General features: G+C 53.4%; 1 protein-coding gene across 3 annotated transcripts; it reads left to right on the plus strand.

Moving 5' to 3' along the window:
- The first annotated feature begins 1,455 nt into the window (after positions 1–1,455).
- On the plus strand, positions 1,456–21,455 carry ADAMTSL4 (ADAMTS like 4). Of its 3 annotated transcripts, none has more exons than XM_082615367.1 (18): positions 1,456–1,559; positions 3,890–4,119; positions 4,337–4,394; positions 4,706–5,061; positions 5,246–5,927; positions 6,169–6,271; positions 7,042–7,178; positions 7,549–7,753; positions 7,981–8,153; positions 8,307–8,418; positions 8,523–8,708; positions 8,904–9,033; positions 9,371–9,575; positions 9,909–10,085; positions 10,401–10,607; positions 10,701–10,880; positions 11,160–11,304; positions 17,272–21,455. In XM_082615367.1, the coding sequence occupies exons 2-18, from the start codon at positions 4,100–4,102 to the stop codon at positions 17,295–17,297; spliced, it is 3,102 nt and encodes a 1,033-aa protein (XP_082471493.1). In that variant the 5' UTR covers positions 1,456–1,559; positions 3,890–4,099; the 3' UTR covers positions 17,298–21,455. The 3 variants fall into 3 exon arrangements, with proteins under 3 accessions (XP_082471493.1, XP_082471491.1, XP_082471492.1); XM_082615365.1 differs by lacking the exon at positions 17,272–21,455 and adding an exon at positions 11,455–12,339; XM_082615366.1 differs by lacking the exons at positions 6,169–6,271; positions 17,272–21,455 and adding an exon at positions 11,455–12,339 and having other exon boundaries at positions 7,047–7,178.
- Positions 21,456–21,542: the final 87 nt, after the last annotated feature.

Below are 21,542 nucleotides of genomic sequence, written 5' to 3' on the forward strand. Positions count from 1 at the left end.
CAAGAGAAGCCACCGCAATGAGAAGTCCGCGCACCGCAACGAAGAGCAGCCCCCACCTGCGGCAACTAGAGAAAGCCTGCGCGCAGCAACGAAGACCCAACACAGCCAAATGTTAAATCAATCAATCAATCAATAAATAAATAACAAATAAATAAATTAATTAATTAAAATAATATATTGACAAGGGACTTGCCTGGTGGTCCAGTGGTTAAGACTCCGCACTTCCACGGCGCGGGGCGTGGCTTGGATCCCTGGTTGGAGAACTAAGATCCTGCATGCCAGGCGGTGCCGCCAGAAAGTTAAAATAAATAAAATAAAATATTGACAAGTCACTGAATAAAAGCCAAAACCTTTCAAATACTGAGTAGACCCAGCAATACAGGATCGTGGTTCATGAATAAATGGCAATTAAAACTTTAAAAATAGTAGTGACCATTTATTATCTACTTTGTCATACACTTTCATGTATATTATTTATTTCTTTAACATAACTAAAAACGTAGATAACGCTTGTGGTTAAAAATTCAACAACATATAAGCATGTAGAGTAAAAAGTGAAAGCTGTTTTTTTTTTCTCTCCCAACCCCACAGCCCCTGCCCAGGTGTTGCCCCCAATTCCGAGTTTGGGGTGTATTCTTCCAGATATAAATGAATAGACAGACATATCTCCAAGCTTATTCGTATATATCAGATTAGCCCCATTTTACAGATGAGGAAAGTGCAGCACAGAAAAGTTGTAGTATTCATCCAAGACCACAGAGCTGATAAGTACTCGAGCTGAGATTCAAATCCAGCTCGTCTGATTCCTAAATCAGCGCATTCCTTCCGCTATGCCCCGTGTGTAAAATTTTACGGATGAAGAAACCGAGGCCCATAGAGGTCCCTGAGCAGTCAGAACCACATGGTTCACAGCCCAACTCGGGAGAGGCAGGGGTGACTGGGCTTGCACGGGAGGCTGCGTGGAGGAGAGGGCCTTGACCAACGCGGATCTGGCGTCGGGCGGGACCATCTCGGTCCAGCAACGCCCAGATCTGGGGCCCGGGGCTCGTCCACGCCGCTCGGGTACAGGCACCACCCAGCCCCTTGGCGCCACTCGTGGCCGCCTGGCCTGGGCAGGCGCAGCGCTCGCACCGCCCACTCGGAGCCGGTCTGGAGCCGGGGTCCGGGAGTCCCGAGCCCCAGCCGGGCCTGGGGACAGCCCGGCAGCGATGGCTCCCTCCGAAGCGGGCTGGGACCCCCTCGGCTTCGCCCCCTCGAGCCGTTGGCGGGTGCCGGGCTGGGGTGGCCAAGGCCCGAAGCCCGGGGTGGGTGGCCCTGGCGGGCAAGGGGTTCGGGGTGGGCCGCCCGGACCCGGGGGGCCGGCTCGGGGCGCGGGCTGGGCGCGTGGCGGGCGGGCGGGCGGGCGGAGCGGGGGGCGGGGCGAGGGCGGAGCCGCGGCCGGAGGCGGCAGTGTCCGGAGCCGGGCTCAGGGGCAACCGTGGCCGCCGCGGAGCAAGGCTGCCTGGAGAGAGCGCCCGGGCGCAGAGGGGTTAACGGGCCGCCGGGGCCGAGCAGAGCAGGTACAGATCTTCCCTGGGACCCCCGGCCCCGGCCGCCCTCTCTCCCCTGTCCCGTTAGACCCCCCGCCCTGCGCGCACGCGCCGTCCCTGTTCCCTGCGCCCAGCGGTCGCGCCCCAGCCACGACCCCAGCCGCAGCTCTTATAGCTCTTATAGCCTCGGAAGTCCCTGGGGTCAAATTCCTGGGGAGGGGGTTCTGGTCCCTTGGAACTCTGGCCCCCATCACTCGGGCGGAGAATCAGCCAAAATTCCTACGAAGTCACAGAGTAAAATTGGAAAACGTAGCCAGGACCTCCCGGCACACGCCTGGCGCCTCCTGCCCTCCTCTAGATGGGTGCTCCTGGAGGATGTGTTCCCCCATCCCCCAACCCCGCCACTGTCTTCTGTCCTGGAGTTGGGGGACAGGGACGCTGTGAGGGACGCATGTGGGTGCTCTTGATCCAGCTCAGCCTGACGACTAGAAAGGAAAGATGCCTGTTGGGATGGGCCTCCAGGACCCAGCAGTGGAGGGTACAAGGAGGACCATGGAGTTCTCATCCAAGATAGGGACTCTCCAGCCAGCCCTGGAGCCTGCTGGGGGGCGCCCTGCCCCGCAGCACCGCCCATTTCCCAGAGGTGGGTCCCCTGGGGGTGAAGGGGTTCGTTCTGCCCAGGTCTCTCTTCCTTGATCTTCACTGGCCAGTGTGGAGGTGTGGCCGGGAGGAGCCCAGGTTTGTCTAGACCAGAGTCAGCCTGGCCCAAGCGTGACCACTTCTGACCTCTCCTTTCTTCACCCTGGGCAGTGAGACACACCAGATGAGGAACATGAGAAGGGGTGAAAACCACAAATGTGTATCTGTTTCTGCAGGGGTGGAGGGGGAGTGTCGGCCCCCTGCCCAGCTATGCAGGGGGTGGGGTAGGACTTTTCCAGAGAGGGAGCCAGGCCTGGCCCTGGCCCCAAGAGCTCACGCCACCCCACCCTTTACTTCTCCAGGGAACTGCCAAAGCCAAACCCAGCTCAGGACAGGATTATGTGTACTGGGTAGACCCATGGGGAAAGAGGTAGCAGAGAGAAGCAGAGGCAGAGAGGGAGTAGAGAGGGGACCCGGACCTGGCAGCAAGAAGAGGCAGTGATCGTCACCCCATCTCTCCTTTCCTTCAACCTCCAGTAACAGAGTCAGGCAGAGAGCTGAAGTTTTGGGTGGAACGTTGGCCCTTCTCTGGAGCCCCTACCCACCCACCCCCATCAGGGCGGAGTTGCTGACCTCAATGGTCAGCCCAGCCAAGGGAAGGAGCAGCCATCAGCAACCCCCTTCCCAACCAAAAGCAGCTGAGGAGACCCTGCAGCTCAGGCTCAACCACTGTGATCCCTTCCTTAACTTCCCAAGTCCTGGGGTCTCAGGGAGGGAAGTGGGGCTGAGAGTTGCTACCCCCAAGCACATTCCTGCCCTTCCCTCTGTCATTTTCCTGCCCCTGAGCTGGCCCACCTCGGCATTAGCTCCTTGGATTCCTCTCCCGGGTGCCTTTCGGATCCAACAGAAACATTTTTTTTTTTCCTGGAAAGCAGAACTCTGAGAAGCATGAGGAGTGGGGGTGGGAAGGGCTCATTGTGAGCAGGAAGGGGCTGGAGGGCAAGGGGAGCGATGGGAGAGTCAGGCTTAGACCAGGGGAGGGTTCCAAGCTCCACTTCCCCAAGGATCAAGTTTAGACTTCAGGAGGGACTTCCTGGCTCTTCAGAAGATAGACCATGCATGATTGGGGAGCAACAGCATCTCTAGCTGCATATCCCCTTCCCAGGTTTCCCTAGCCCATCAGAGTCTTGCCTGAAGTAAGGCCTCATTGATCTAATGCTGGACGCTGGCCCCTAGAGGGAGGTTAAATCTCAGTGGGAAAAATCACCTGCTTCTCTAGAGATTAAACCATCAGCCCATTTAGTTTATCCCTTGACTGGAAAGTGTTTGAGGCAGACAGAGATGTGCCTGAGTGTTCCAGAAGGAGCTTTATTAGCTAAGAAGGGAAGAAAAAGCTGGGAGTCAGGTAGGAAATGGAAAGCCCAAGGGGCTTCCAGTCAGCAGCTCAGAGGGGGTGTCTGGTAAGTCCTCACTGAGCCTCCCTCCTCAGCTTTCCAGGACCTCTGGGAGGGCAGGAGGGGGAGCCAGATGAAAACCATCTTAAGAAAGATGCGTGTGCCTGAGCTGGCCTAGAGACAGTTCCTAGTTAGGACATGGAGCTGAGAAGTTCCTGAAGCTGAGGAGGGGGACTGAGCCTGAGTTGGGAGGCTGAGGGCAGACTGCCACCCCTCCAGCCTGGGCGGATGGACAAGGGCAGTGTGCCTTCTCCCTCCCTCCCTTAGGATCATAAAGGGGTGGGCCAGTCTTCACCCATCCATTCTCACTCTGAGATGTCCTTCTGAGGAGTCATCCCTCCCAACCCCCAGCTTTCTGGAGACTGGACCAGGCTTCGGTCCCTGCAGAGCGCATCCCCCACCCCACGCCCAGATGCCTGAGTAGAGTTGACTTCCGGTCCCCACCTCCCTGGCCCCGGGGTCATCAAGGGAGGAGAGATGGAGAAGTGGGCGGGCAGGTAAGAGGTGGGGCGGCCCTGGAGGAGGGATGGCTGGGTCTCGGTCTCTGGAAGGGAGGGTAAGGAGCTCTGGGAGGGGCCGGGGGAAGTGATGAGTAACTTCTGGACTCTGAGCAGCTGGCATCAGGATGTGCGGAGCCTCCTTGGGGTGAGGGCTGTGTCGTAACACCTCCTCCAGCTCCTATCTGACACCTTCACTCCTGCCTTTGGTTTGCAGGCCCCAGTTGTGTCTGATGCTGCTTCTGTTCCTCCCTCAGCTCTGCCTGGATCAGGAGGTGAGCCAGGGACTAGAGACTATGATCCTTTCCTCTCCCTGCCTCCCGGCTTCCCACAATCTCCAGGCTGCGTCTGCATTTTCCACTGCCTCTGATAAGCCGTGGCCCCTTTCTCTCACACTTGGCCCTCCCAGCCTCCCAGCCTCCCCAACTCCCTAAATCCTTGCCACATCACTTCAAGTCCCACCTCTGCTGCTGAATGTGACCTTGGGCCAGTCACTACTGCCCCAAGCCTCCAGCATTGGACTAGATATTCTGTACAGTTCCCTCGAAAATCATTCTAATTTTGGCTGAACTTTTTGTCTACACAGGTGTTGTCTGGGCACTCTCTTCAGACACCTCCCGAGGAGAACCAGGGCCCTGAGGGTGTCTGGGATCCTTGGGACCAGTGGGCCTCTTGCTCCCAGCCCTGCGGGGTTGGGGTGCAGCGCAGGAGCCGGTCGTGTCAGCTCCCTACAGCTCAACTCCACCAGGGCCTGCCCCTCCCACCCCGGCCCCCAAGACATCCAGAAGCCCTGCTCCCTCGGGGTCAAGGCACCAGACCTCATACTTCCCGAGAAACCCTTCCCCTGTACAGGCCACCACCTCGGGGAAGAGGTGGCCCCCTTCGAGGTCCTGCTTCTCATTTAGGGAGAGAGGAGGCCCAGGAGATTCAAGGATCCAGGAGGTGAGGGGTGGGGCTTTGAGGGAAGAGGCGGGGCCTTAGGCAAGGGGCGGAGCTAGGGATGAAGGAAAGGAGAGCAAAGGATCCAGGGTTTATAAAGGCTTATCTTTGGTGCTAGGGAGTCGCCTGGGGAGGCAGGCTCCGAGGTAGCCAGCGCTGTGACCCTACGTCTGTAACACTTTCTCAGGTCCCGGGTTCGAGACCCCATCAAGCCAGGAATGTTTGGTTATGGGAGAGTGCCCTTTGCTTTGCCACTCCATCGGAACCGCAGGCACCCCAGGAGACCACCCAGCTCTGAGCTCTCGCAGACCTCAGATCTCCCATCCCTGACTCCAAGAACGGAGCCATCTTCTGCAAACCACACCCCGCAAACTGAACTCCCTCCTACTGAACCGTCTGCCCACACCCTGTCCCCCCCAGGAGAACCCCCAAGCCCCGAAGCTGCTCAGACAGAGGTGCCCTCTAGAACCAGGCCTGCCCTCACACGGCCCCACCCCAGAGCCCAGGCCTCTGGCACAGAGCCCTCCTTGTTCCCTCCATCCCCAGGAGAAGGTAGCTCCTTTCACATGTCCCCTCAGCCAAGAAGGCCAAGTTCCCAGGGTTGGGCCGGTCCCCGGCTGGCAGAGAGACACCCTAATCCTTTCCTTTCTGTCCCTCGGAGCCGAGGCCAGCAGAGCCGGGAGCACTGGAGACCTGGGGGGAATCTTCACGGGTCCCTCACGGAGTCTGCCCCTCACTACCCAGATGGCTGGTTGCCTCTGCTGAGCGCTGGCCCCCATTCCAGCCCCCTCTGGAGCCTCTTCGCTCCCAGTAGTCCTGTCCCAAGATGTTCTGGGGAGAGTGAGCAGCTGAGAGCCTGCAGCCAAGCGGTGAGTTCCTTCTTAGACCCCTCCCCAGACTTCCAATTCTGCTTCCCTGACCCTGAGCCTGGGTCCTCAGCCTGTCAGATCTGGACCTGAGGGAGAAGGGCCTTGGCATCTGACCTCTTCAGGGTAGGGACCTTGGAGCTCTTCCATAGACCTGACCTGCCTCCCTATCCCCCCAATCCAGCCCTGACCCACACCCCCATTTTCCTCCCCAGCTTTGACTCCTCTGTATCCCCCACCTCAGCCCTGCCCCCCTGAGCAGCCAGACCCCCGGGCCCTGCAGTGTGCAGCCTTTGACTCCCAGGAGTTCATGGGTCAGCTGTACCAGTGGGAGCCCTTCACAGAAGGTGAGATTTCTAGCCCACTCCCTGGACAGGGGGGCTGGAGATTGGGGGATGATGGGGAAGGAGACACCCAGCCCCTCTTTTTCTTCTCTGTAGGCTCTTGTATTTCTCCTGTGTCATATTGTCTTCCTTGTTTCCCAGGGCTGGGGTGAAGAGACAGAACAGGCCCAGAAAGGGCTGGGGGTTTCGGAAAGAGCCCTAGCTGTCAGGTGGCGGTGTATGGTCAGCAGAGGGGTCAGGCTAGGAGAAGGGATGTGTCCAGAGGTGCCCTTTGGCTGGTCTCCTCTGGGAAGAAGCCCAACCCAGGAGGTGGGATAGATGTGACATGAGCAGGGCATGGTCAGAGAGATCCTGTCCAGTGGTGACAGCTCGGTGGAGGTGCCCCATGGATCCTGGACAGTGTTGTATCACTTTCTCCCAAGCTACCATCCGTTTGATTTTCAGCCTGTGTCACCTTGATACCAAGACAAGCCCTCATGAGCTCTGAACTCACATAATCATAGTTTCAAGTATCTGTCCTCTCTCAGAGCTCACAACCCCGTTTCTGGTCTTAGTGACCTCAATTGATCTGACCCAACTTTTGTGTGACCCTCAAACTGACCTTTCAGAGTACAGAACTGTCGTGTTCCCTTCATCCACAGTGACCTCGGCAACCTCAGGATGCCCTATTGCTAATATAAGGCAAGCCAAGCCGCTCTCAGGGCCCTGGGTTCTTTCTCAGTTAACCTCCTGCCAGGGACCCCAGCTAACCACCCTTCTACCCTGTCTCTTAGTTCAGGGTTCCCAGCGCTGTGAACTGAACTGCCGTCCCCGTGGCTTCCGCTTCTATGTCCGTCACACCGAAAAGGTCCAGGACGGGACCCTGTGTCAGCCTGGAGCCCCAGACATCTGTGTGGCCGGACGCTGTCTGGTGAGGGAGGACGGGGTGCGCACATGGGGAGAGAGGCAATGTTAATAACTGCTACAGGCACACACACAGAGTCTCCTTGCTCATCATCACAATGGCAAAACCCCAGACTCAGGTTGCAGAGAGGAAAGTTCTTACCTGCCAAGCAGGGCTGAGCAGAGTCAAGAGTCCATCTGAAAGAAAGACCCCCTTAAGCCCATCCAAGCTCCCCAGAGGCTGGCTGGGATGGTGAGGCTGACAGAGAAACTACAAATCTCACTTGTAGTGCAAAGGTCAAGACACGCGGTGAGCCGAAGGCTCCAAGACCACCAGGCCAGGGTTGGAGGTGGTGTCTGGCTTCTGGCAGCCCCTCCCTCACTCTGCTTTCCCCCAGAGCCCTGGCTGTGATGGGATCCTCGGCTCGGGCAGGCGTCCAGATGGCTGTGGAGTCTGCGGGGGTGACGATTCTACCTGTCGCCTCGTCTCGGGGAACCTCACTGACAGGGGGGGCCCTCTGGGCTATCAGAAAATCCTGTTGATTCCTGCTGGAGCCTCCCGGCTCTGGATCACCCAGCTCCGGCCCAGCTCCAACTACCTTGGTGAGTCCCTGGGTTCCCCGAGTCTTGGTCCCCCGTTCCATTCCTGGCCTATTGGTTCTGCCCTTCACACCCCCATTCAGCACGGCAAATGGGCCACCCGGGAAGTCAGGGCTCCCTTCCTCCCTCCCCCGTGGGCACGGGGTATGTGGCGTTCTGTGCTGTCAGGGAAGTGGTGGGAGAGGAGGACAGTATGACTAACCTCGCATGTCCTGATCTGCCACCTCCAGCACTTCGTGGCCCTGGGGGCCGGTCCATCATTAATGGAAACTGGGCTGTGGATCCCCCTGGGTCCTACGCCGCCGGCGGGACTGTCTTCCGGTACAGCCGTCCTCCTCGAGAGGAGGGCGTGGGGGAGAGTCTGTCTGCGGAAGGCCCCACGACCCAGCCTGTGGATGTCTACGTGAGCGAGGGGCCTGCGCCGGGGCGGGAGGAGGAGGCTGCTCCGCTGCCTCTCCTCTGAGGGGAAAGCTGTGGGTCTCAAGATGGGCAGAAGGCTAGTGGATGCCCCCCTGCCCACCCCCAAACATTCATTACCTTCTCTTTTTCTCCCCAGATGATCTTTCAGGAGGAAAACCCAGGTGTTTTCTACCAGTATGTCATCTCTTCACCACCTCTAAACCTTGAGAACCCCACCCCAGAGCCCCGTCTCCCCCAACTCCAGCCTGGTAAGACTCTGATCCCCAGACCTAAAAGGAGGTGGGGAGAGGCTGAGGGGAGCTCGAGGCAATGGGGATGCATCTAATTTGTCTACCCGACTCTCCCTGCGCAGAGGTTTTGAGGGGAGAACCCCCACCTGCTTCAGTACCCCGCCCTGCCCGCACCCCAGGCACCCTCCAGCGTCAGGTGCGGATCCCCCAGATGCCCGCCCCGCCCCATCCCAGGACACCCCTGGGATCTCCAGCCGGATACTGGAAACGGGTGGGACACTCTGAGTGCTCGGCATCCTGTGGAAAAGGTGAGACTTCACCCACCAGCCTGTGTTCCTGGCACCCTCAGCCCAGATGCCCAGCTTGGCATTCCTGACCCCATACCCTGGATTGTGGGTCCACACCTTGACTCTGTGCCGAATCGGACTTCAGTGCCTGGGACCCCACTGACACTGGATGCCGAGCTATCCTGCCTCCCCTGGCTTCCCTTTTATCCCTTACAGGTGTCTGGCGCCCTGTCTTCCACTGCATTTCTCGTGAGTCAGGAGAGGAACTGGATGAACGCAGCTGTGCCGTGGGCACCAGGCCCCCAGCCTCCCAGGAACCCTGCCACGGCCCCCCGTGCCCACCGTAGTGAGTGAGCCCCACGGGAGGGTTAGGGTCCTGGGGACATGACGGTTGCCCCGGGGAAACACATCCTCGCCCCCATAGGATCTCACCTGGACTCTGCACTCAACACAAGATCTCCTGGCTTCAGAGAGACGTTATTCAGTGAGAAAGGCTGACATTCCATAGACAACAAGGAAACCCTGAGCCCCACAAGGGATCCCAGACTCCAAATATGCCCACTCTCCTCTGAGGGGTCCCCACCCCCAGTCTGTCGTCCCCTTCCCCAAACATGGCAGTCCCACACATCTCTGTTTTTGCCCTCTGTGTCTCTGTCCCTTCCCCTCCCTGCCCACGCCCATAGCTGGGAGGCCGGCGAGTGGACGTCCTGCAGCCGCTCCTGTGGCCCCGGCACCCAGCACCGTCAGCTGCGCTGCCGGCAGGAGTTTGGGGGCGGCGGCTCGTCGGTGCCCCTGGAGCGCTGCAGACATCTGCCCCGGCCCAACATCACCCAGCCGTGCCAGCTGCGCCTCTGCGGCCGCTGGGAGGTCCGCTCCCCCTGGAGCCAGGTGAGTGGTCCCAGGCAAGGAAGCTCTTGGAGCGGGAAGATCCTGGAGGCATGGGCACCAGTGAGCTAGAGCAGTGGCTTTTCCAACTCCGTTCTAATCAGCAGAAACTTTTACAAATGAGATCTCATGTAGAACCTCCATCTGTAAGTCTGCGAAGAGACGGAACCTGGGCTTGGGGGCCCAGAGCCCCATACTCAGCCTGCTCCTCAGCCCACGAAGCCCTGTAACCGCTGAGCCAGGCATCAAAGGCAGATCCTGGTTCAGAGGCCCCAGAGCTGGAGGCTGGTGAGGCAGGCAGGGAAGCCCAGGCCTGAATGCCCCTCGTCCCCTCAGTGCTCTGTGCGGTGTGGGCGCGGCCAGAGGAGCCGACAGGTCCGCTGCGTCGGCAACAACGGTGATGAAGTGAGCGAGCAGGAGTGCGTCTCAGGCCCCCCTCGGCCCCCCAGCAGAGAGGCCTGTGACATGGGGCCCTGCATCACAGCCTGGTTCCACAGTGACTGGAGCTCCAAGGTGGGCCTCACACTCCCTAGCCGAGCCCCACGCCCCCGGTACCCCCACCCAGGACACCCTCCCGGGGCCTTTCCAGCATGGTTGCATAACGTTGATTGAGCAAGCACCTGACGTCTGCTAAACACTGCTTATGTTGGGGACTCAGAGAAAAACTTACGCTGACATCCTGACTCCTGCCTGGCAAAGTTTCCCCATATCTGGCTGGTACCCCTGGGGCATTCCCTAACTCCCGGATCCTGGATGTGTCTGTCCTCAGCCCCCTCCCCTTCCCCTACTTGTCACTCCAGCCTCCCTTCACACTCTGCTTCCCAACAGTGCTCAGCTGAGTGTGGGACGGGAATCCAGCGACGTTCTGTCGTCTGCCTCGGGAGTGGGGAGACCCATGGGGAGGGCCAGGAGGAAGCAGGGGCAGGAGCCACTGAGCAGACCTGTGCTCCAGGAAGCCGCCCCCCTGACATGCGTGCCTGCAGCTTGGGGCCCTGTGAGGTGACGTGGTGCTGGTACACGGGGCCCTGGGCAGAGGTGAGCTGAGAGCCTGGGAGGGGGGCCCGTCGGTGGGATTCCCTGGGGGGAGGTCGGAGTAATCCTGCTCTCCCTTCCCGTCTTCTCCATTAGTGCTCCTCAGAATGTGGCTCTGGCACGCAGCGTAGAGACATCATCTGTGTGTCCAAACTGGGGACTGAGTTCAATGTGACTTCTCCTAGCAACTGTTCCCACCTGCCCAGGCCCCCTGCCCTGCAGCCCTGTCAGGGGCAGGACTGCCAAGACCGATGGTTTTCTACACCCTGGAGTCCGGTGAGTGCCTGGCACCCTTGCCCTGCTCAGCATGGACTTCCAGGGGAGGGGAGGAGAGGCTTCCCTCCTTGTACCTCCCTCTGTGCCCCAGGCTAAAGCCAGCGGCAGTTTAACTTGTCCCATTTCCTAGACCAGGAGGACAGGTGGGCCCCCTCCACGTGGGGTTTCATAATGCTCCAGGAGAGCCCCCCAACTCCTTCCAGAGGAGGAGGAGGCCTGGGGTTCAGGAGGAGCCTGGGGCACAGCAAAAGTCTGATTTGATAGCTGGGGTCTCCCCAGTGTTCTCGCTCCTGCCAGGGGGGCACGCAGACAAGGGAGGTCCAGTGCCTGACCGCCAACCAGACCCTCAGCATCCGATGCCCTCCTCACCTGCGGCCCTCCAGGAAACGATCCTGTAACAGCCAACCCTGCAGCCAGCGCCCTGGTAAAGAGCTCCCTCTCCCCAGCCCCCAGCAGAGCGGAGTTAGCTGGAGTGTGGGTGGAGATTAGGAAGGACGAGTGGGAGTGGGCAACACACCTCCAGCGGGATGGATCTTGGTGACTTCTTGTGCCCAATGGCCTCCTCTGTCCCCAGATGATCAATGCAAGGACAGCTCTCCACATTGCCCCCTGGTGGTGCAGGCCCGGCTCTGCGTCTATCCCTACTACACAGCTACCTGTTGCCGCTCTTGCGCCCATGTCCTGGAGCGGTCTCCCCCGGAGCCCGCCTGAAATGGGTCCAGGAGACCCTCTCCTCGTGGTTTTCTCATGCCACCATCAGTCACCTGTCAATCAGCCCACTCTGTACCCTCTGGCTCTCTAGCCTGTCCTGGTCTCACTCGGGACGTCCCCCAGGGTGGTCGAAGGTGGCAAGATGACAAACAGTAACTGTCAAGACGTGTGGTTGGGTCTGTGCGGGGGTGTGATGGTGTGTGTGCACATATGCCCCCAGATGTGTATATGGGCCTGTGTGGGTGTGTGTGCGCCCATAAATCTGTATCACTTCTCAAAAAGAAGTTACACAGACTGAGAAGGAACCGGGAGAGGGGACAATGCCTGTTCCCGTGAGAGTTTTCTAGGCTGAAAGGAAAGCAAGTTTGCAACTCTTTGGGAATCCGAGCTACTTAGAGTCTGGCCTTCCCATTAATCCCAACTTTGTGTCCTAAACCTCATTTCTCCTGTTCAGGCCACACATCATCTAAACCATCCTTTTGTCCTCTGACCCTTTCTCCCCTTACTTAGTCTCTCTATCCCTCCCTCTCATAGTTAGCTAGGGATGGGGTGAGCCATTGCCAATCCTGCTTTTCCCCAGGAAGAGAGACTATCTACCCCAGAGCAGGGACCAGCTAGGCAGAGGATGGAAAAGAGAAAGGTTAGAATAAGACACCCGAGCCCCTGCTCCCGCTCCCCACCTCCTAAAATGGTTCCCACCCCAGAACTAATTTATTTTTTATTAAAGATGATTATGACAAATGAGAAACAGGCTCTTCATTGTCCTCGTGGGAACCCAGCCATTCAGGCCACCTAAGCAAGCAGTGTGAGATCAGAATGAAGGGTGGGAAGGGGAACAGTACTTGGAGCCCAGGTGGAGAGAGTCTGGGCCCAGAAAGGCTAATGAATGAGCCCCAGTCACCTGAGACCAGGAGCCTTGGTCAGAGAGGGAGAGGATCCTGGCCGACCTCGGGCCCTGCAGGTTGGTCATTGACCACTAGAGGTCACCACTTCTCCCAGTTTAGTTATGGAGTTGGGCGCTTGGGTCCAGAGCTGAAGAAGAAACTGCTTGGCCTATGGTGGGTTTCTTGGTAGGCTAAGTCTTTCTGTAAAGTCTCTTGGAATCTAGTAGCACTTTTGTCCCATCTGGGGCTGAGCTGAATGGCGGTTGCCTTTTCAGGGGTCCTTTTTCCTGTTCCCTTTCTTTGGCCCTGCCTTCCTGCTCCTCTCATCCTTTCTGCTATTACCCATTTCCCTATTAAGCTTTTGGTTTATCGCTCTTTATAGGGTGGGAGGAAAGGAAATGATTCACACCCCACACCCCACACCCCACACCCCTCTCCCTCAGCAGAAACGGCCGGAGGAGGAGCCTGGCCCGGCTCTAGGGGACTTGGGGGTGGAGTCGAGGGTGGAGCCAAGGCAGTACTGGATGTCCTGCCAAAGACACATTCTTCAGAGATGTCTCACCCTAGTCTCCTCCCTCCTCCCTCCCCCACCCATGTCCACTCTCAAGGTAAATAGCTTGCTAGAGGTGGTGTGAGAGTGGGCAGCCTTTTCCATAACACAGATCCTCTCCCTGACCCCTACAATTCTGAGGTCTGAGTCCAGATCTCCACTTGTGGGAGCCAGACTTCCCAGGGGTCCCCATGCCTAGGAAGAGGGGAAGTGCAATAGAACTGAGCTTCTCTCCCCATTAGAAGCATCCCTCCCCCATCCCTGCACCTCTACAAGTCTGGTCGAGTAAGACCATAAATAAAGGCCTGCAGAAACAGCTGAACTCAGTGACTACTGTTCCCTGAGCATGCACACCCAGACACCCAGACACTGGGGAGGACCCCAGAGTTGCCTGAGGAGACAGGACTTCTCTGCTCTGGCAGCTCCCTCACGTCATACTGTTGCCTTGGGAAGGAGGCTTTCCCTGGGTTGGAAGTGGCTGAGAAGGAAGACTCCGGACAACATCTTGGGAGGACAGTGCATGAGGAAGGAGGCAAAAGAAAATGGGGGGAGGAAAGGAAAGAAACTGACTTTAGTCCAGGACGAGGAGTGAGGAAGGGCGTACAAGGAAAGCCCAGTCTTAGTGTCTCTGCTCAGTGTAAAGAGAAGGCGTCAGATGTGTTCCTCTGGTGAACCCCTAAGGGGATCAAAGACGCGGGGGGACCAGAGAAGTGGGACCTGAGCCCGCCTTGTAGATACTGAGGGCTGAAGGCAGAGCCCTGAGACGGAGGGAGGGGTGTGGTGAATAGCTGGGGCCCTCCCAGTGATTCCTGGAAGCTGAAGGCTGGGCGGTGGCCCCAGCTCAGCTGACTTCCCCGAAGTTCCTCCTCCCTCTTTGGGCCTCTCTGGGCTGTTGCCGGGCAGGTTTGGAGTTTGGCCTGAGCCTGAGAACCAATCACAGGTGGGGAATGCAGCCACAGCCCCTCTAAGGGCTCCCCCAGCTTCAGTAACTCCCTTCTCTTTGTGATAGCCCCCAGCTCCCTCATAGCCTCCAGCCTCTGACTGCTCAGGATGTGGGCTTTCATCTGGGGGGTTGCCCCCTTTCACCTCATTTTAAAGCTAGGATTCAGTGCAGCCCCTAAGGATTCTTTTCTCTGGTCACTCAGTATTGGGGAGGGGGGTGTCAATGTGAAAGTCTTCAGGAAGGGAAACCTGACCCCAAGCACCCCTTTTCCTGGCCCCTTAGAGGGTAGTAGTGTGGCCAGATGCCTCTTTGATGACCTCTGAAACCCTCTGCCTCCAGAGGGGAGAGAGGAAGCTGCAACCCAAGGTCAGGGAGATGTGCTGGAGGGGCCCGTAGGTTTGGTGCCCTGGGTGGAATTTAGGGAAGGACTCAGAGGAACTGGACCCCTGAGAATCGAGGTGGGGGTGGGGTGGTGATAGGAACAATCTTGATGTGCACAAGAGAGATCAAGCGTGCAGGCCAGCAAATTGCTAGGGCTTCTCATTTCTCGGTGTTTGTTGGGGGAAGGGGATTGTGGTTCTGTGTCAGTGGACTTAGGGCTGAACTTGTGAGGTCTCAGTTCAGCTGGGTCAGAATTCCTCTCCCCTCCCCCCTCCCAGTTTCCCCAGGGTAATTACCCACCCAATTAAGCTTCAGCCTTCAGACTAAATTTAGCTTCTACACTTCCCCAACCAGGGGCCTCCCTGAAAGCAGGTGCTCACAGCTGCAGGGGCGAGTCTGAGGAGACCAGACCCACACTCACCACTCACCCAGATCCAACCTCTGTGGTTGACGAGGAGTGAAGCAGAGCACAGGCCCCAGGTGCTGACCTACGGCATGAGTGTCTCAACCTGAAGACACCCTCCCTCCGGAGCCCTGTAGGGGAGGATCTAGATAGACCTGGAGGGCGGCAGGAGCGCAGAGGGATGAGAGTGAGAACAAAATGCAAGAAGGGCCCTTCCAGATTCCCTCCAACCAGATCCTCTTTCATTTCCTGTTTCCCCTTCTCCCCAGTTTTACAGAGACTTCATCTGAACTTAACACCCTTCCCCCACCAGAGTAAACTGAATCAGAGACCTCTCCTCTCCTTGAAGCATGGGGAATCATGCTAAAGAGTACCTCAACAGTTTGGAGGTGGAGTGGGGGCGTGGGTTCCTGCATTCCCACCCTCTCTCCGACCAGCATCCCTCAAATCCATCATCTCTGGTTCTGGGAGTCAGGTGGGTGGGGAAGTTAGAGCGGAGGGGGCTTATCTGTCACAGGCAGATGATGAAGAGATGTCTGCTTTAAAGGGTGAGAGGCATCTTCTACAGGAAGTAGAAAGCCTCAGGAAAGTACCTAAGACTAAGTCAGTCAACAGGAGAAACAGTTTGGGTTAACCAAACTAGACAGCGCAAATCTTCAATCTGACTTTGGGCTCCTTGACCCTGGAGATTGGGGAAAGCTCTAGAGGGGGGTGTTTCATGGCTGAGGTCAGAAGGTAGAAAGGATTGGAGGGAGGAATGTGCAAAATTAGTCCAAACAAGGTATGCATGAGCCATAGCAGTCAGATGCTAGGAAACCAATCAGCCACACCAGCTGACAGGGAGGTGCAGGGATGACTAGGAACCAGGCCAGAGCACTTTCTCAGCGAGCACCAGAGAGCTGTGTTTGAATGTCCTGGGAAAGAACTTCAGTATTGGAGGAGAGATGGGTTCAATTTCAGGAATGTCCCAGGTTGAGGTTAGGATGTATGTGTGTGTGTTGTACTCCTCTGAGCCTTGCCTGAATCTTTTTAAGAGACAGCTCTACAGAACTTTGAGTGAGGAGGAAAAGAAACTAGGGGTGAGAGGGTGGAGTTACTCATAAAAAGAAGACTGTGTGTGTCCCTGTGATCCCTAGGCCAAAAGGCAAGAGGCCCTGCCCTTGATGGGAGGGGCAGAGTTAATCTGCTCTGGAACCAGACCCCCCTTTCATCTCTTCCTCCCTCCCCTGGATACTACTGATTCTTTGTTGCCTGCCTCTTTCATGACATCATAAGACGCCTTTTTAGCTCTAGCAGGGGAGTGGGCAACCTTTTTCTCTTAAGGACCAGCCGTGAATATTTTTGGCTTTGCACGGCATAGAATCTCTGTTGCAACTACTTGACTGCTGCTGTAGCACAGAAGCAGCCCTACACAATTTGTAAACAAATGGGCATGGCTGTGTTCCAACCAAACTTTATTTATGACACTGAAATCTTAATTTCATATAATTTTAATGTGTCACCAAATATCTTTTTTCAACCATTTAAAAATGCAAAAAACATTTTTAGCTTTTGAGCCATACAGAAAAAGGCAATAGGGCAGATTTGGCTGGCAGGGAGTTTACTTACCCCTGGGATTTCTTCCATCTGGTTGAACTCCCACGATGCCCAGCCATGGAAAGTCCTGTTTGTGTCCCCTCTGCTTCAAAATACAGCTGTAGACCCTTTTAATTCAACATCCTATCTATTGACATCGGCTTCTTAGTGGTTTCTCCCTGGGAATTCAATGACTTGGACATGGCTGACAGAGTAAATCCTTAAGGGACTTTTCCCGAAATTCCTTAAAGCACTTTGTTTAGTGCTTTAAGGTAAAGCATTTGTATATATTCTCTCTTTGAATCTTCTCAATAATAAGATGGGGGAAGACAATTAAATCCAGTTTACAGGGGAGAAAATTAAGTCTAGTCTTTTAACTTTTAAAATTCGAATTCCTTTGATCTGCTATTCAATTTCATTCCCACAGAGCACCCTTTATCAAAATACTCAGTTCTTTGGGCCACAGTGATCTGGAAGTTGGATGGGATCAAGTGTTTTTGTTGTTTTCAAACGTCTTTCATGACTTCTCTGCATTTTAGGAAAATCCTGTCTAAATTTCATTTTTCAACTCAAAGTTTCAAGGAATTAAAAATTCTTTCAAATATATTGTGTTTAGGCCCCAGGAAATAATTAAAATAAATATACATGGCCTTTGTGTAAGGTACACACACTGTCATACAAACATAGGCTTATATATTACTAACTGAGTCACAGTGTTTTTCCCTAGAACAAACTTTATCCAAGTTGTATGTTAATATGTTCTGGACTTAAAAGCAATGCAGCTGCATTTCTTTTTAAAATAACCTATTTCTGGGATTGCTTACCAAATCCTTCTTTTGTATTAGGTTTTCTGTCACTCAATAGTACTGTGATGGATTGACAGATCTATCCATCATGGTTCATGAGGGGGGAAAGGAAGATACAGAACCTCTATCCTGTTTCAGACCTGACCCCAACTATCAAATTTTGAAGTGAGAGAAAGGGGCAAAAGCAGCAGGTAACCAACCACTCCCCCACCATTACCAAGCTCCTCTGTACAGCTGTTGTTCCTTAAAGCTGAAAACAAGCCACCTCATTTCAAAACACACAGACAACCTCATTTCATTTCGACACGAAGTTGTTTCCCTCTTTCTGTTTCTCTACTTTGCCTCACAGAGGATTTCTGAGAAATGAAAAAAGTCACCTCCCACAGTCTCAGTCTGCAGTTTTGTTTTTTGGTTTTTGTTTTTTGTTTTTTGTTTTGTATGATGAAGAGAGACAGGAAAGGCGTACACTGGGCATACAGTATTAACCCAAAGCTTTACAAAGTAAGCAAAATGCCCTTCCCATAGCGCTTCAGCCAAAGTGGGTCCCACCTTGCCTTAGATCTGGGTGTTCAGGGTCTAGATATGGGTGGGAACCACTGCAGGCAACCTCAGGAATAGAGGTGTGAACTGAGGATGGAATGCATGAAAGATCTGGGCATAGAGATTCAGGAATAAAATGTTTATGAAACCAATGTTTCTTAGGGAAAACCCCTACCTCCCCCCTCAACCCCAAATCTGAACACCTGAGTCATACCAGCCCTGTAGGGGTGTCTATGAAATGTGTACCAAAATTTCTGAAACCAGCTCCTATTAGACTAGAAAACGAACTGTTTTTAGGGGCACAGAATTGAAGGCGTTTCTTAATCAAAATAAAGGAGAAAACTCATCTAATTCAGGTAGAAACCCAACAGTTAAATACTCTTTTCCTCGTCTGCTTCCTTGGCTCTTTCCCAGCACACCTTGTTCCAGAATAACTTCAATAAACATACACATGTGACCACAGAGGGTGGGGGGAGGGGAGACCAAGTGGGGGTGGTGAAATTCTGAATGGAATGCAGCCCCAGCTAGCTAGGGGGCTGGAACTGAGACTTCGGGCCCTGTCTGTGGATTTATACAGGCAGAGAAGCCAAAACAATGAGCTCATGGGCAAGAATGCAGCCTGTGGGGAAGTCTGGGCAGTCAGAGCAAACTAGTTTTTTGAACCAGGATGCGAATAGCTGTAATTGAGTCTCCCATGGGAACAGGATTAGGGAGAGTGGAGCCATCATTCAGTATCTTAGAGTCCAGTTAAATAACTTTTGGGGGCTGTTCTTTATTAAATTCTGTTCTGCAGAGAGCATAGCAGTCTCGGGTCCATGTTCAAAAACCTGGTTCCTTTCCCTATGTGAACTTGGGTGGGTGAAGATGGCTGGTGAGATGTGTGAGCGAACTTAGGTGATGCTCTTAAGACATCTTTATTCAAAGCAGGTCTGCCAATGCCAGCTCCTACACCAGGATCCAGTGATGGCTATGATCTTTAGGTTGTGTGTGTTCAGGGCTACCACTTTAACAAGACAGAGGAAACGGCCAATAGAGTCTATCTTCTTTACTTCCCAGATAAACACAGTCCACCCAGCTGTGTGTATTTATACCAAATTCGGACTTCTAAGACTGAAGAGACATCTTTTTTTTTTCCTACCAGTGTTTTCCAATACTTTTATATAAGGCCCTAAATGGAAGAAACTGAAGAGATACTACCTTCACTGGCCATGTATGGTAAAGGGGAAGGAAGGCAGGGAGGGAAGATGAAATGAGAAGAAAAAAAATTATCTACACATCTCCCCCTTCTCCTACACCCCACCAGAGGTTCTTTCCCAGCTCCATGCTTTTGTGCATGTTTCCTACTCATTTTAAGGTCCAACCTCAAATGTTTTTGAAGCCTTCTTGACCACCTTCTACTTCCAGAAGTTGTCACCCTGCTTTGTCCCACCCCTTGTCTTATAGTATCTTTATTATAGTATTTTGTGTACTGTATCCTAACTATTTTTGTCTATGTTATCACTCCTATTAGACTGTGAGCTTTAACTTTGTGCTACAATTGCTTTCTTTCCATGGATTTGTATGCATAAATTCTTCAGATGTATTTCCTAAAAACGAGGACATTTTCTTATATAACCACATATAATTAACACACTCAAGAAATTTAACATTGATACAGTACTGTCTAACATATTGCCCATATCAAAATTTTCCCAATTGTTCCCAAGTCCTTTATAGCTTTTTTCATCCAGGATCCAATCAAAGATCACCCTGCATTTAGTTGTCATGTTTCTTTCGAGTGTTCCCTGGTTGGTTTTTTTCCCATTCTATACATAAAAGCTTACATCTGCTAACCCCAACCTCCCACTCCACCCTAGTCTTTTTTGATTGCGTTGAGGGTAAGAATTAGTCTTTTCAAAACTCCAGCATCCAAAAGTGCATGGTGCATAGTAAGCAGTCCCCTGCCAGGTAATGGACAAATGAAGAAATTCAACAAACATTTGGCTGCCTTGAGCTCATTAAATGTCCCAGTTCATTGAAGGTTTGAAACATTCTTAATAAACTAAAGTAACCCCTGAACAGGGGAAGAGGAGAGAAGGCAAAGTGGGTAAGAATACAGAAACCCAATGGCAGAGACAAGCCATGGAAATGGATACTTGGAAGGGGTAAAATCCAGAGTAGTATTCTTGGCCCAAACACATTTCCCAACAGTCAAGAACTATTATTCTACGCAGGTAAAGAAAGGAACTGCAAAAGAAAGACCAGGTATAGCATGGGAACAAAAGCCTGCCCTATTTTTTTTTTTTTTTTTACCTCACAAGAATCATTAGTAAAGAACACAGAATTCCCTGAGAGGTCTGTTACATCTGCCTGCAGGCAGATTCCCAACTCCCAACTTTCCACATGCTTCACATAACTAAGATAACACTGTAACAACTTTGAAACTAAAGAAGAGGGACAGAGTTAAGCTTTCAAATCTTGAAACTGAGAAGCCTTTAAAGAGTGTGGGAGGGTTCCAGAAGACAAAGCTCTGTAATCATTGAAAAAGTGGGGCCAAAAAGAACTAGGATAAATTAAGACAGACTCAGCTGATCATCTTGAACTCCAGGAATTAATGGCCTGTGCACTGGGCATCTGGCTGGAGCCGTGCTACACACCAGTTGTACAAATTATTTCACTTTAACTTTTGTAAAACCCTCCAGCTGTCACAACTGCTTTAAGAAAAATGTTCTGAAACAGTCTGAAGCAAGAGCTAGCACTAAAGTAGCAAAACAGGAACTGAAAGAAAAAGTTTGGTTGTATCAAATGAAGGGAAGTGTTGATTATTTTGACTCCCTCAGTGACTCATGTTATTGGTTACCATTTGACCCAAGTTTTTAAGGTGTTAAGCTAAGGAACATTGCCACAGAAATAGCTTCACATCACAACAGAGCAATGGGAGCAATAGTATTTGCACAGCAGAACTTGACTCTGACCACGATTTGGGCGCTCATGATCTGTGCTACTCCCCCTCCACACCTGTTCGGGAGTTCATTTGTACGAAACAGCTTTCTTTGTAATGAGAAAAAACTGCCATCTTCTGGTAGTTAGGCTCCAGAAAGAGAGGGGCTGCCAAACAGAAATGCACAAAACCTGAAGGGGGTAAAGGGCAGAATCCTGTTTGCATGATTAGCATTTGGTGCTCAGGGCTTAAAACCAATATGCAAACCTCATATTTGCACATTTCCATGGTGATTCCGCTCCCTTTCAAGGTAGCTGAAAATAAAGACAGGATAGGGCTTCTGAAATTGACTTGCTTATTCTCACCTCCTTCTTGGGAAGAAAGGGGAAAGGTACTGAAAGATTAGTACCAACAACCTTATGGAAACTTAACTTTGGGTGTTAATTCTTCTAGCTTCTTTACTCACCTCAAAAGGTTGAGTGAGATAGGGAGATACAATAACTGCTGTAGTGAAACCTCTTACCCCCCAGTTATACCAACATTTGGTGACTAAAAGAAACTGGGATGGGGATTATGCTTTTTGTATTAAAATATACTGTTGTACTTCTGAACTACTCCAAAGTACAGCAGTAATACATGTAATTAAAAGCCCGGGGCTTCCCTGCTGGTCCAGTGGTGAAGACCCTGCGCTTTCAATGTAGGGGGAGCGGGTTTGATATCTGGTCAGGGAACTAAGATCGCACATGCCGTGCGGCGTGGCCAAAAAAATATTTTAAAAAAAGCCCAACAGCTCTAATTTGAATGAAAGGAGGGGTTATTCTGAATGGAACTGACCTTTGCTCTAAGGCAAATCAGCTTTATGGGGCTTTTGCTGGTTAATTCACCTATACTTGTTTGTTCAGCTGACTTCCCTCAGATGCTTGCCTAAGAGGGGGAAGGAAAACAGGCA

Source organism: Mesoplodon mirus, assembly GCF_964341445.2.
Source record: "Mesoplodon mirus genome assembly, chromosome: 3".
NCBI lineage: Eukaryota > Metazoa > Chordata > Mammalia > Artiodactyla > Ziphiidae > Mesoplodon > Mesoplodon mirus.

Coding starts and splice junctions, on each gene's coding strand:
- ADAMTSL4 (XM_082615365.1), top strand. CDS start 4,100: ATGGAGAAGTGGGCGGGCAG. Junction 8,154..8,306: donor CCCAGCCTGTGGATGTCTAC/GTGAGCGAGGGG, acceptor TTTTCTCCCCAG/ATGATCTTTCAGGAGGAAAA. Junction 10,086..10,400: donor ACAGTGACTGGAGCTCCAAG/GTGGGCCTCACA, acceptor GCTTCCCAACAG/TGCTCAGCTGAGTGTGGGAC.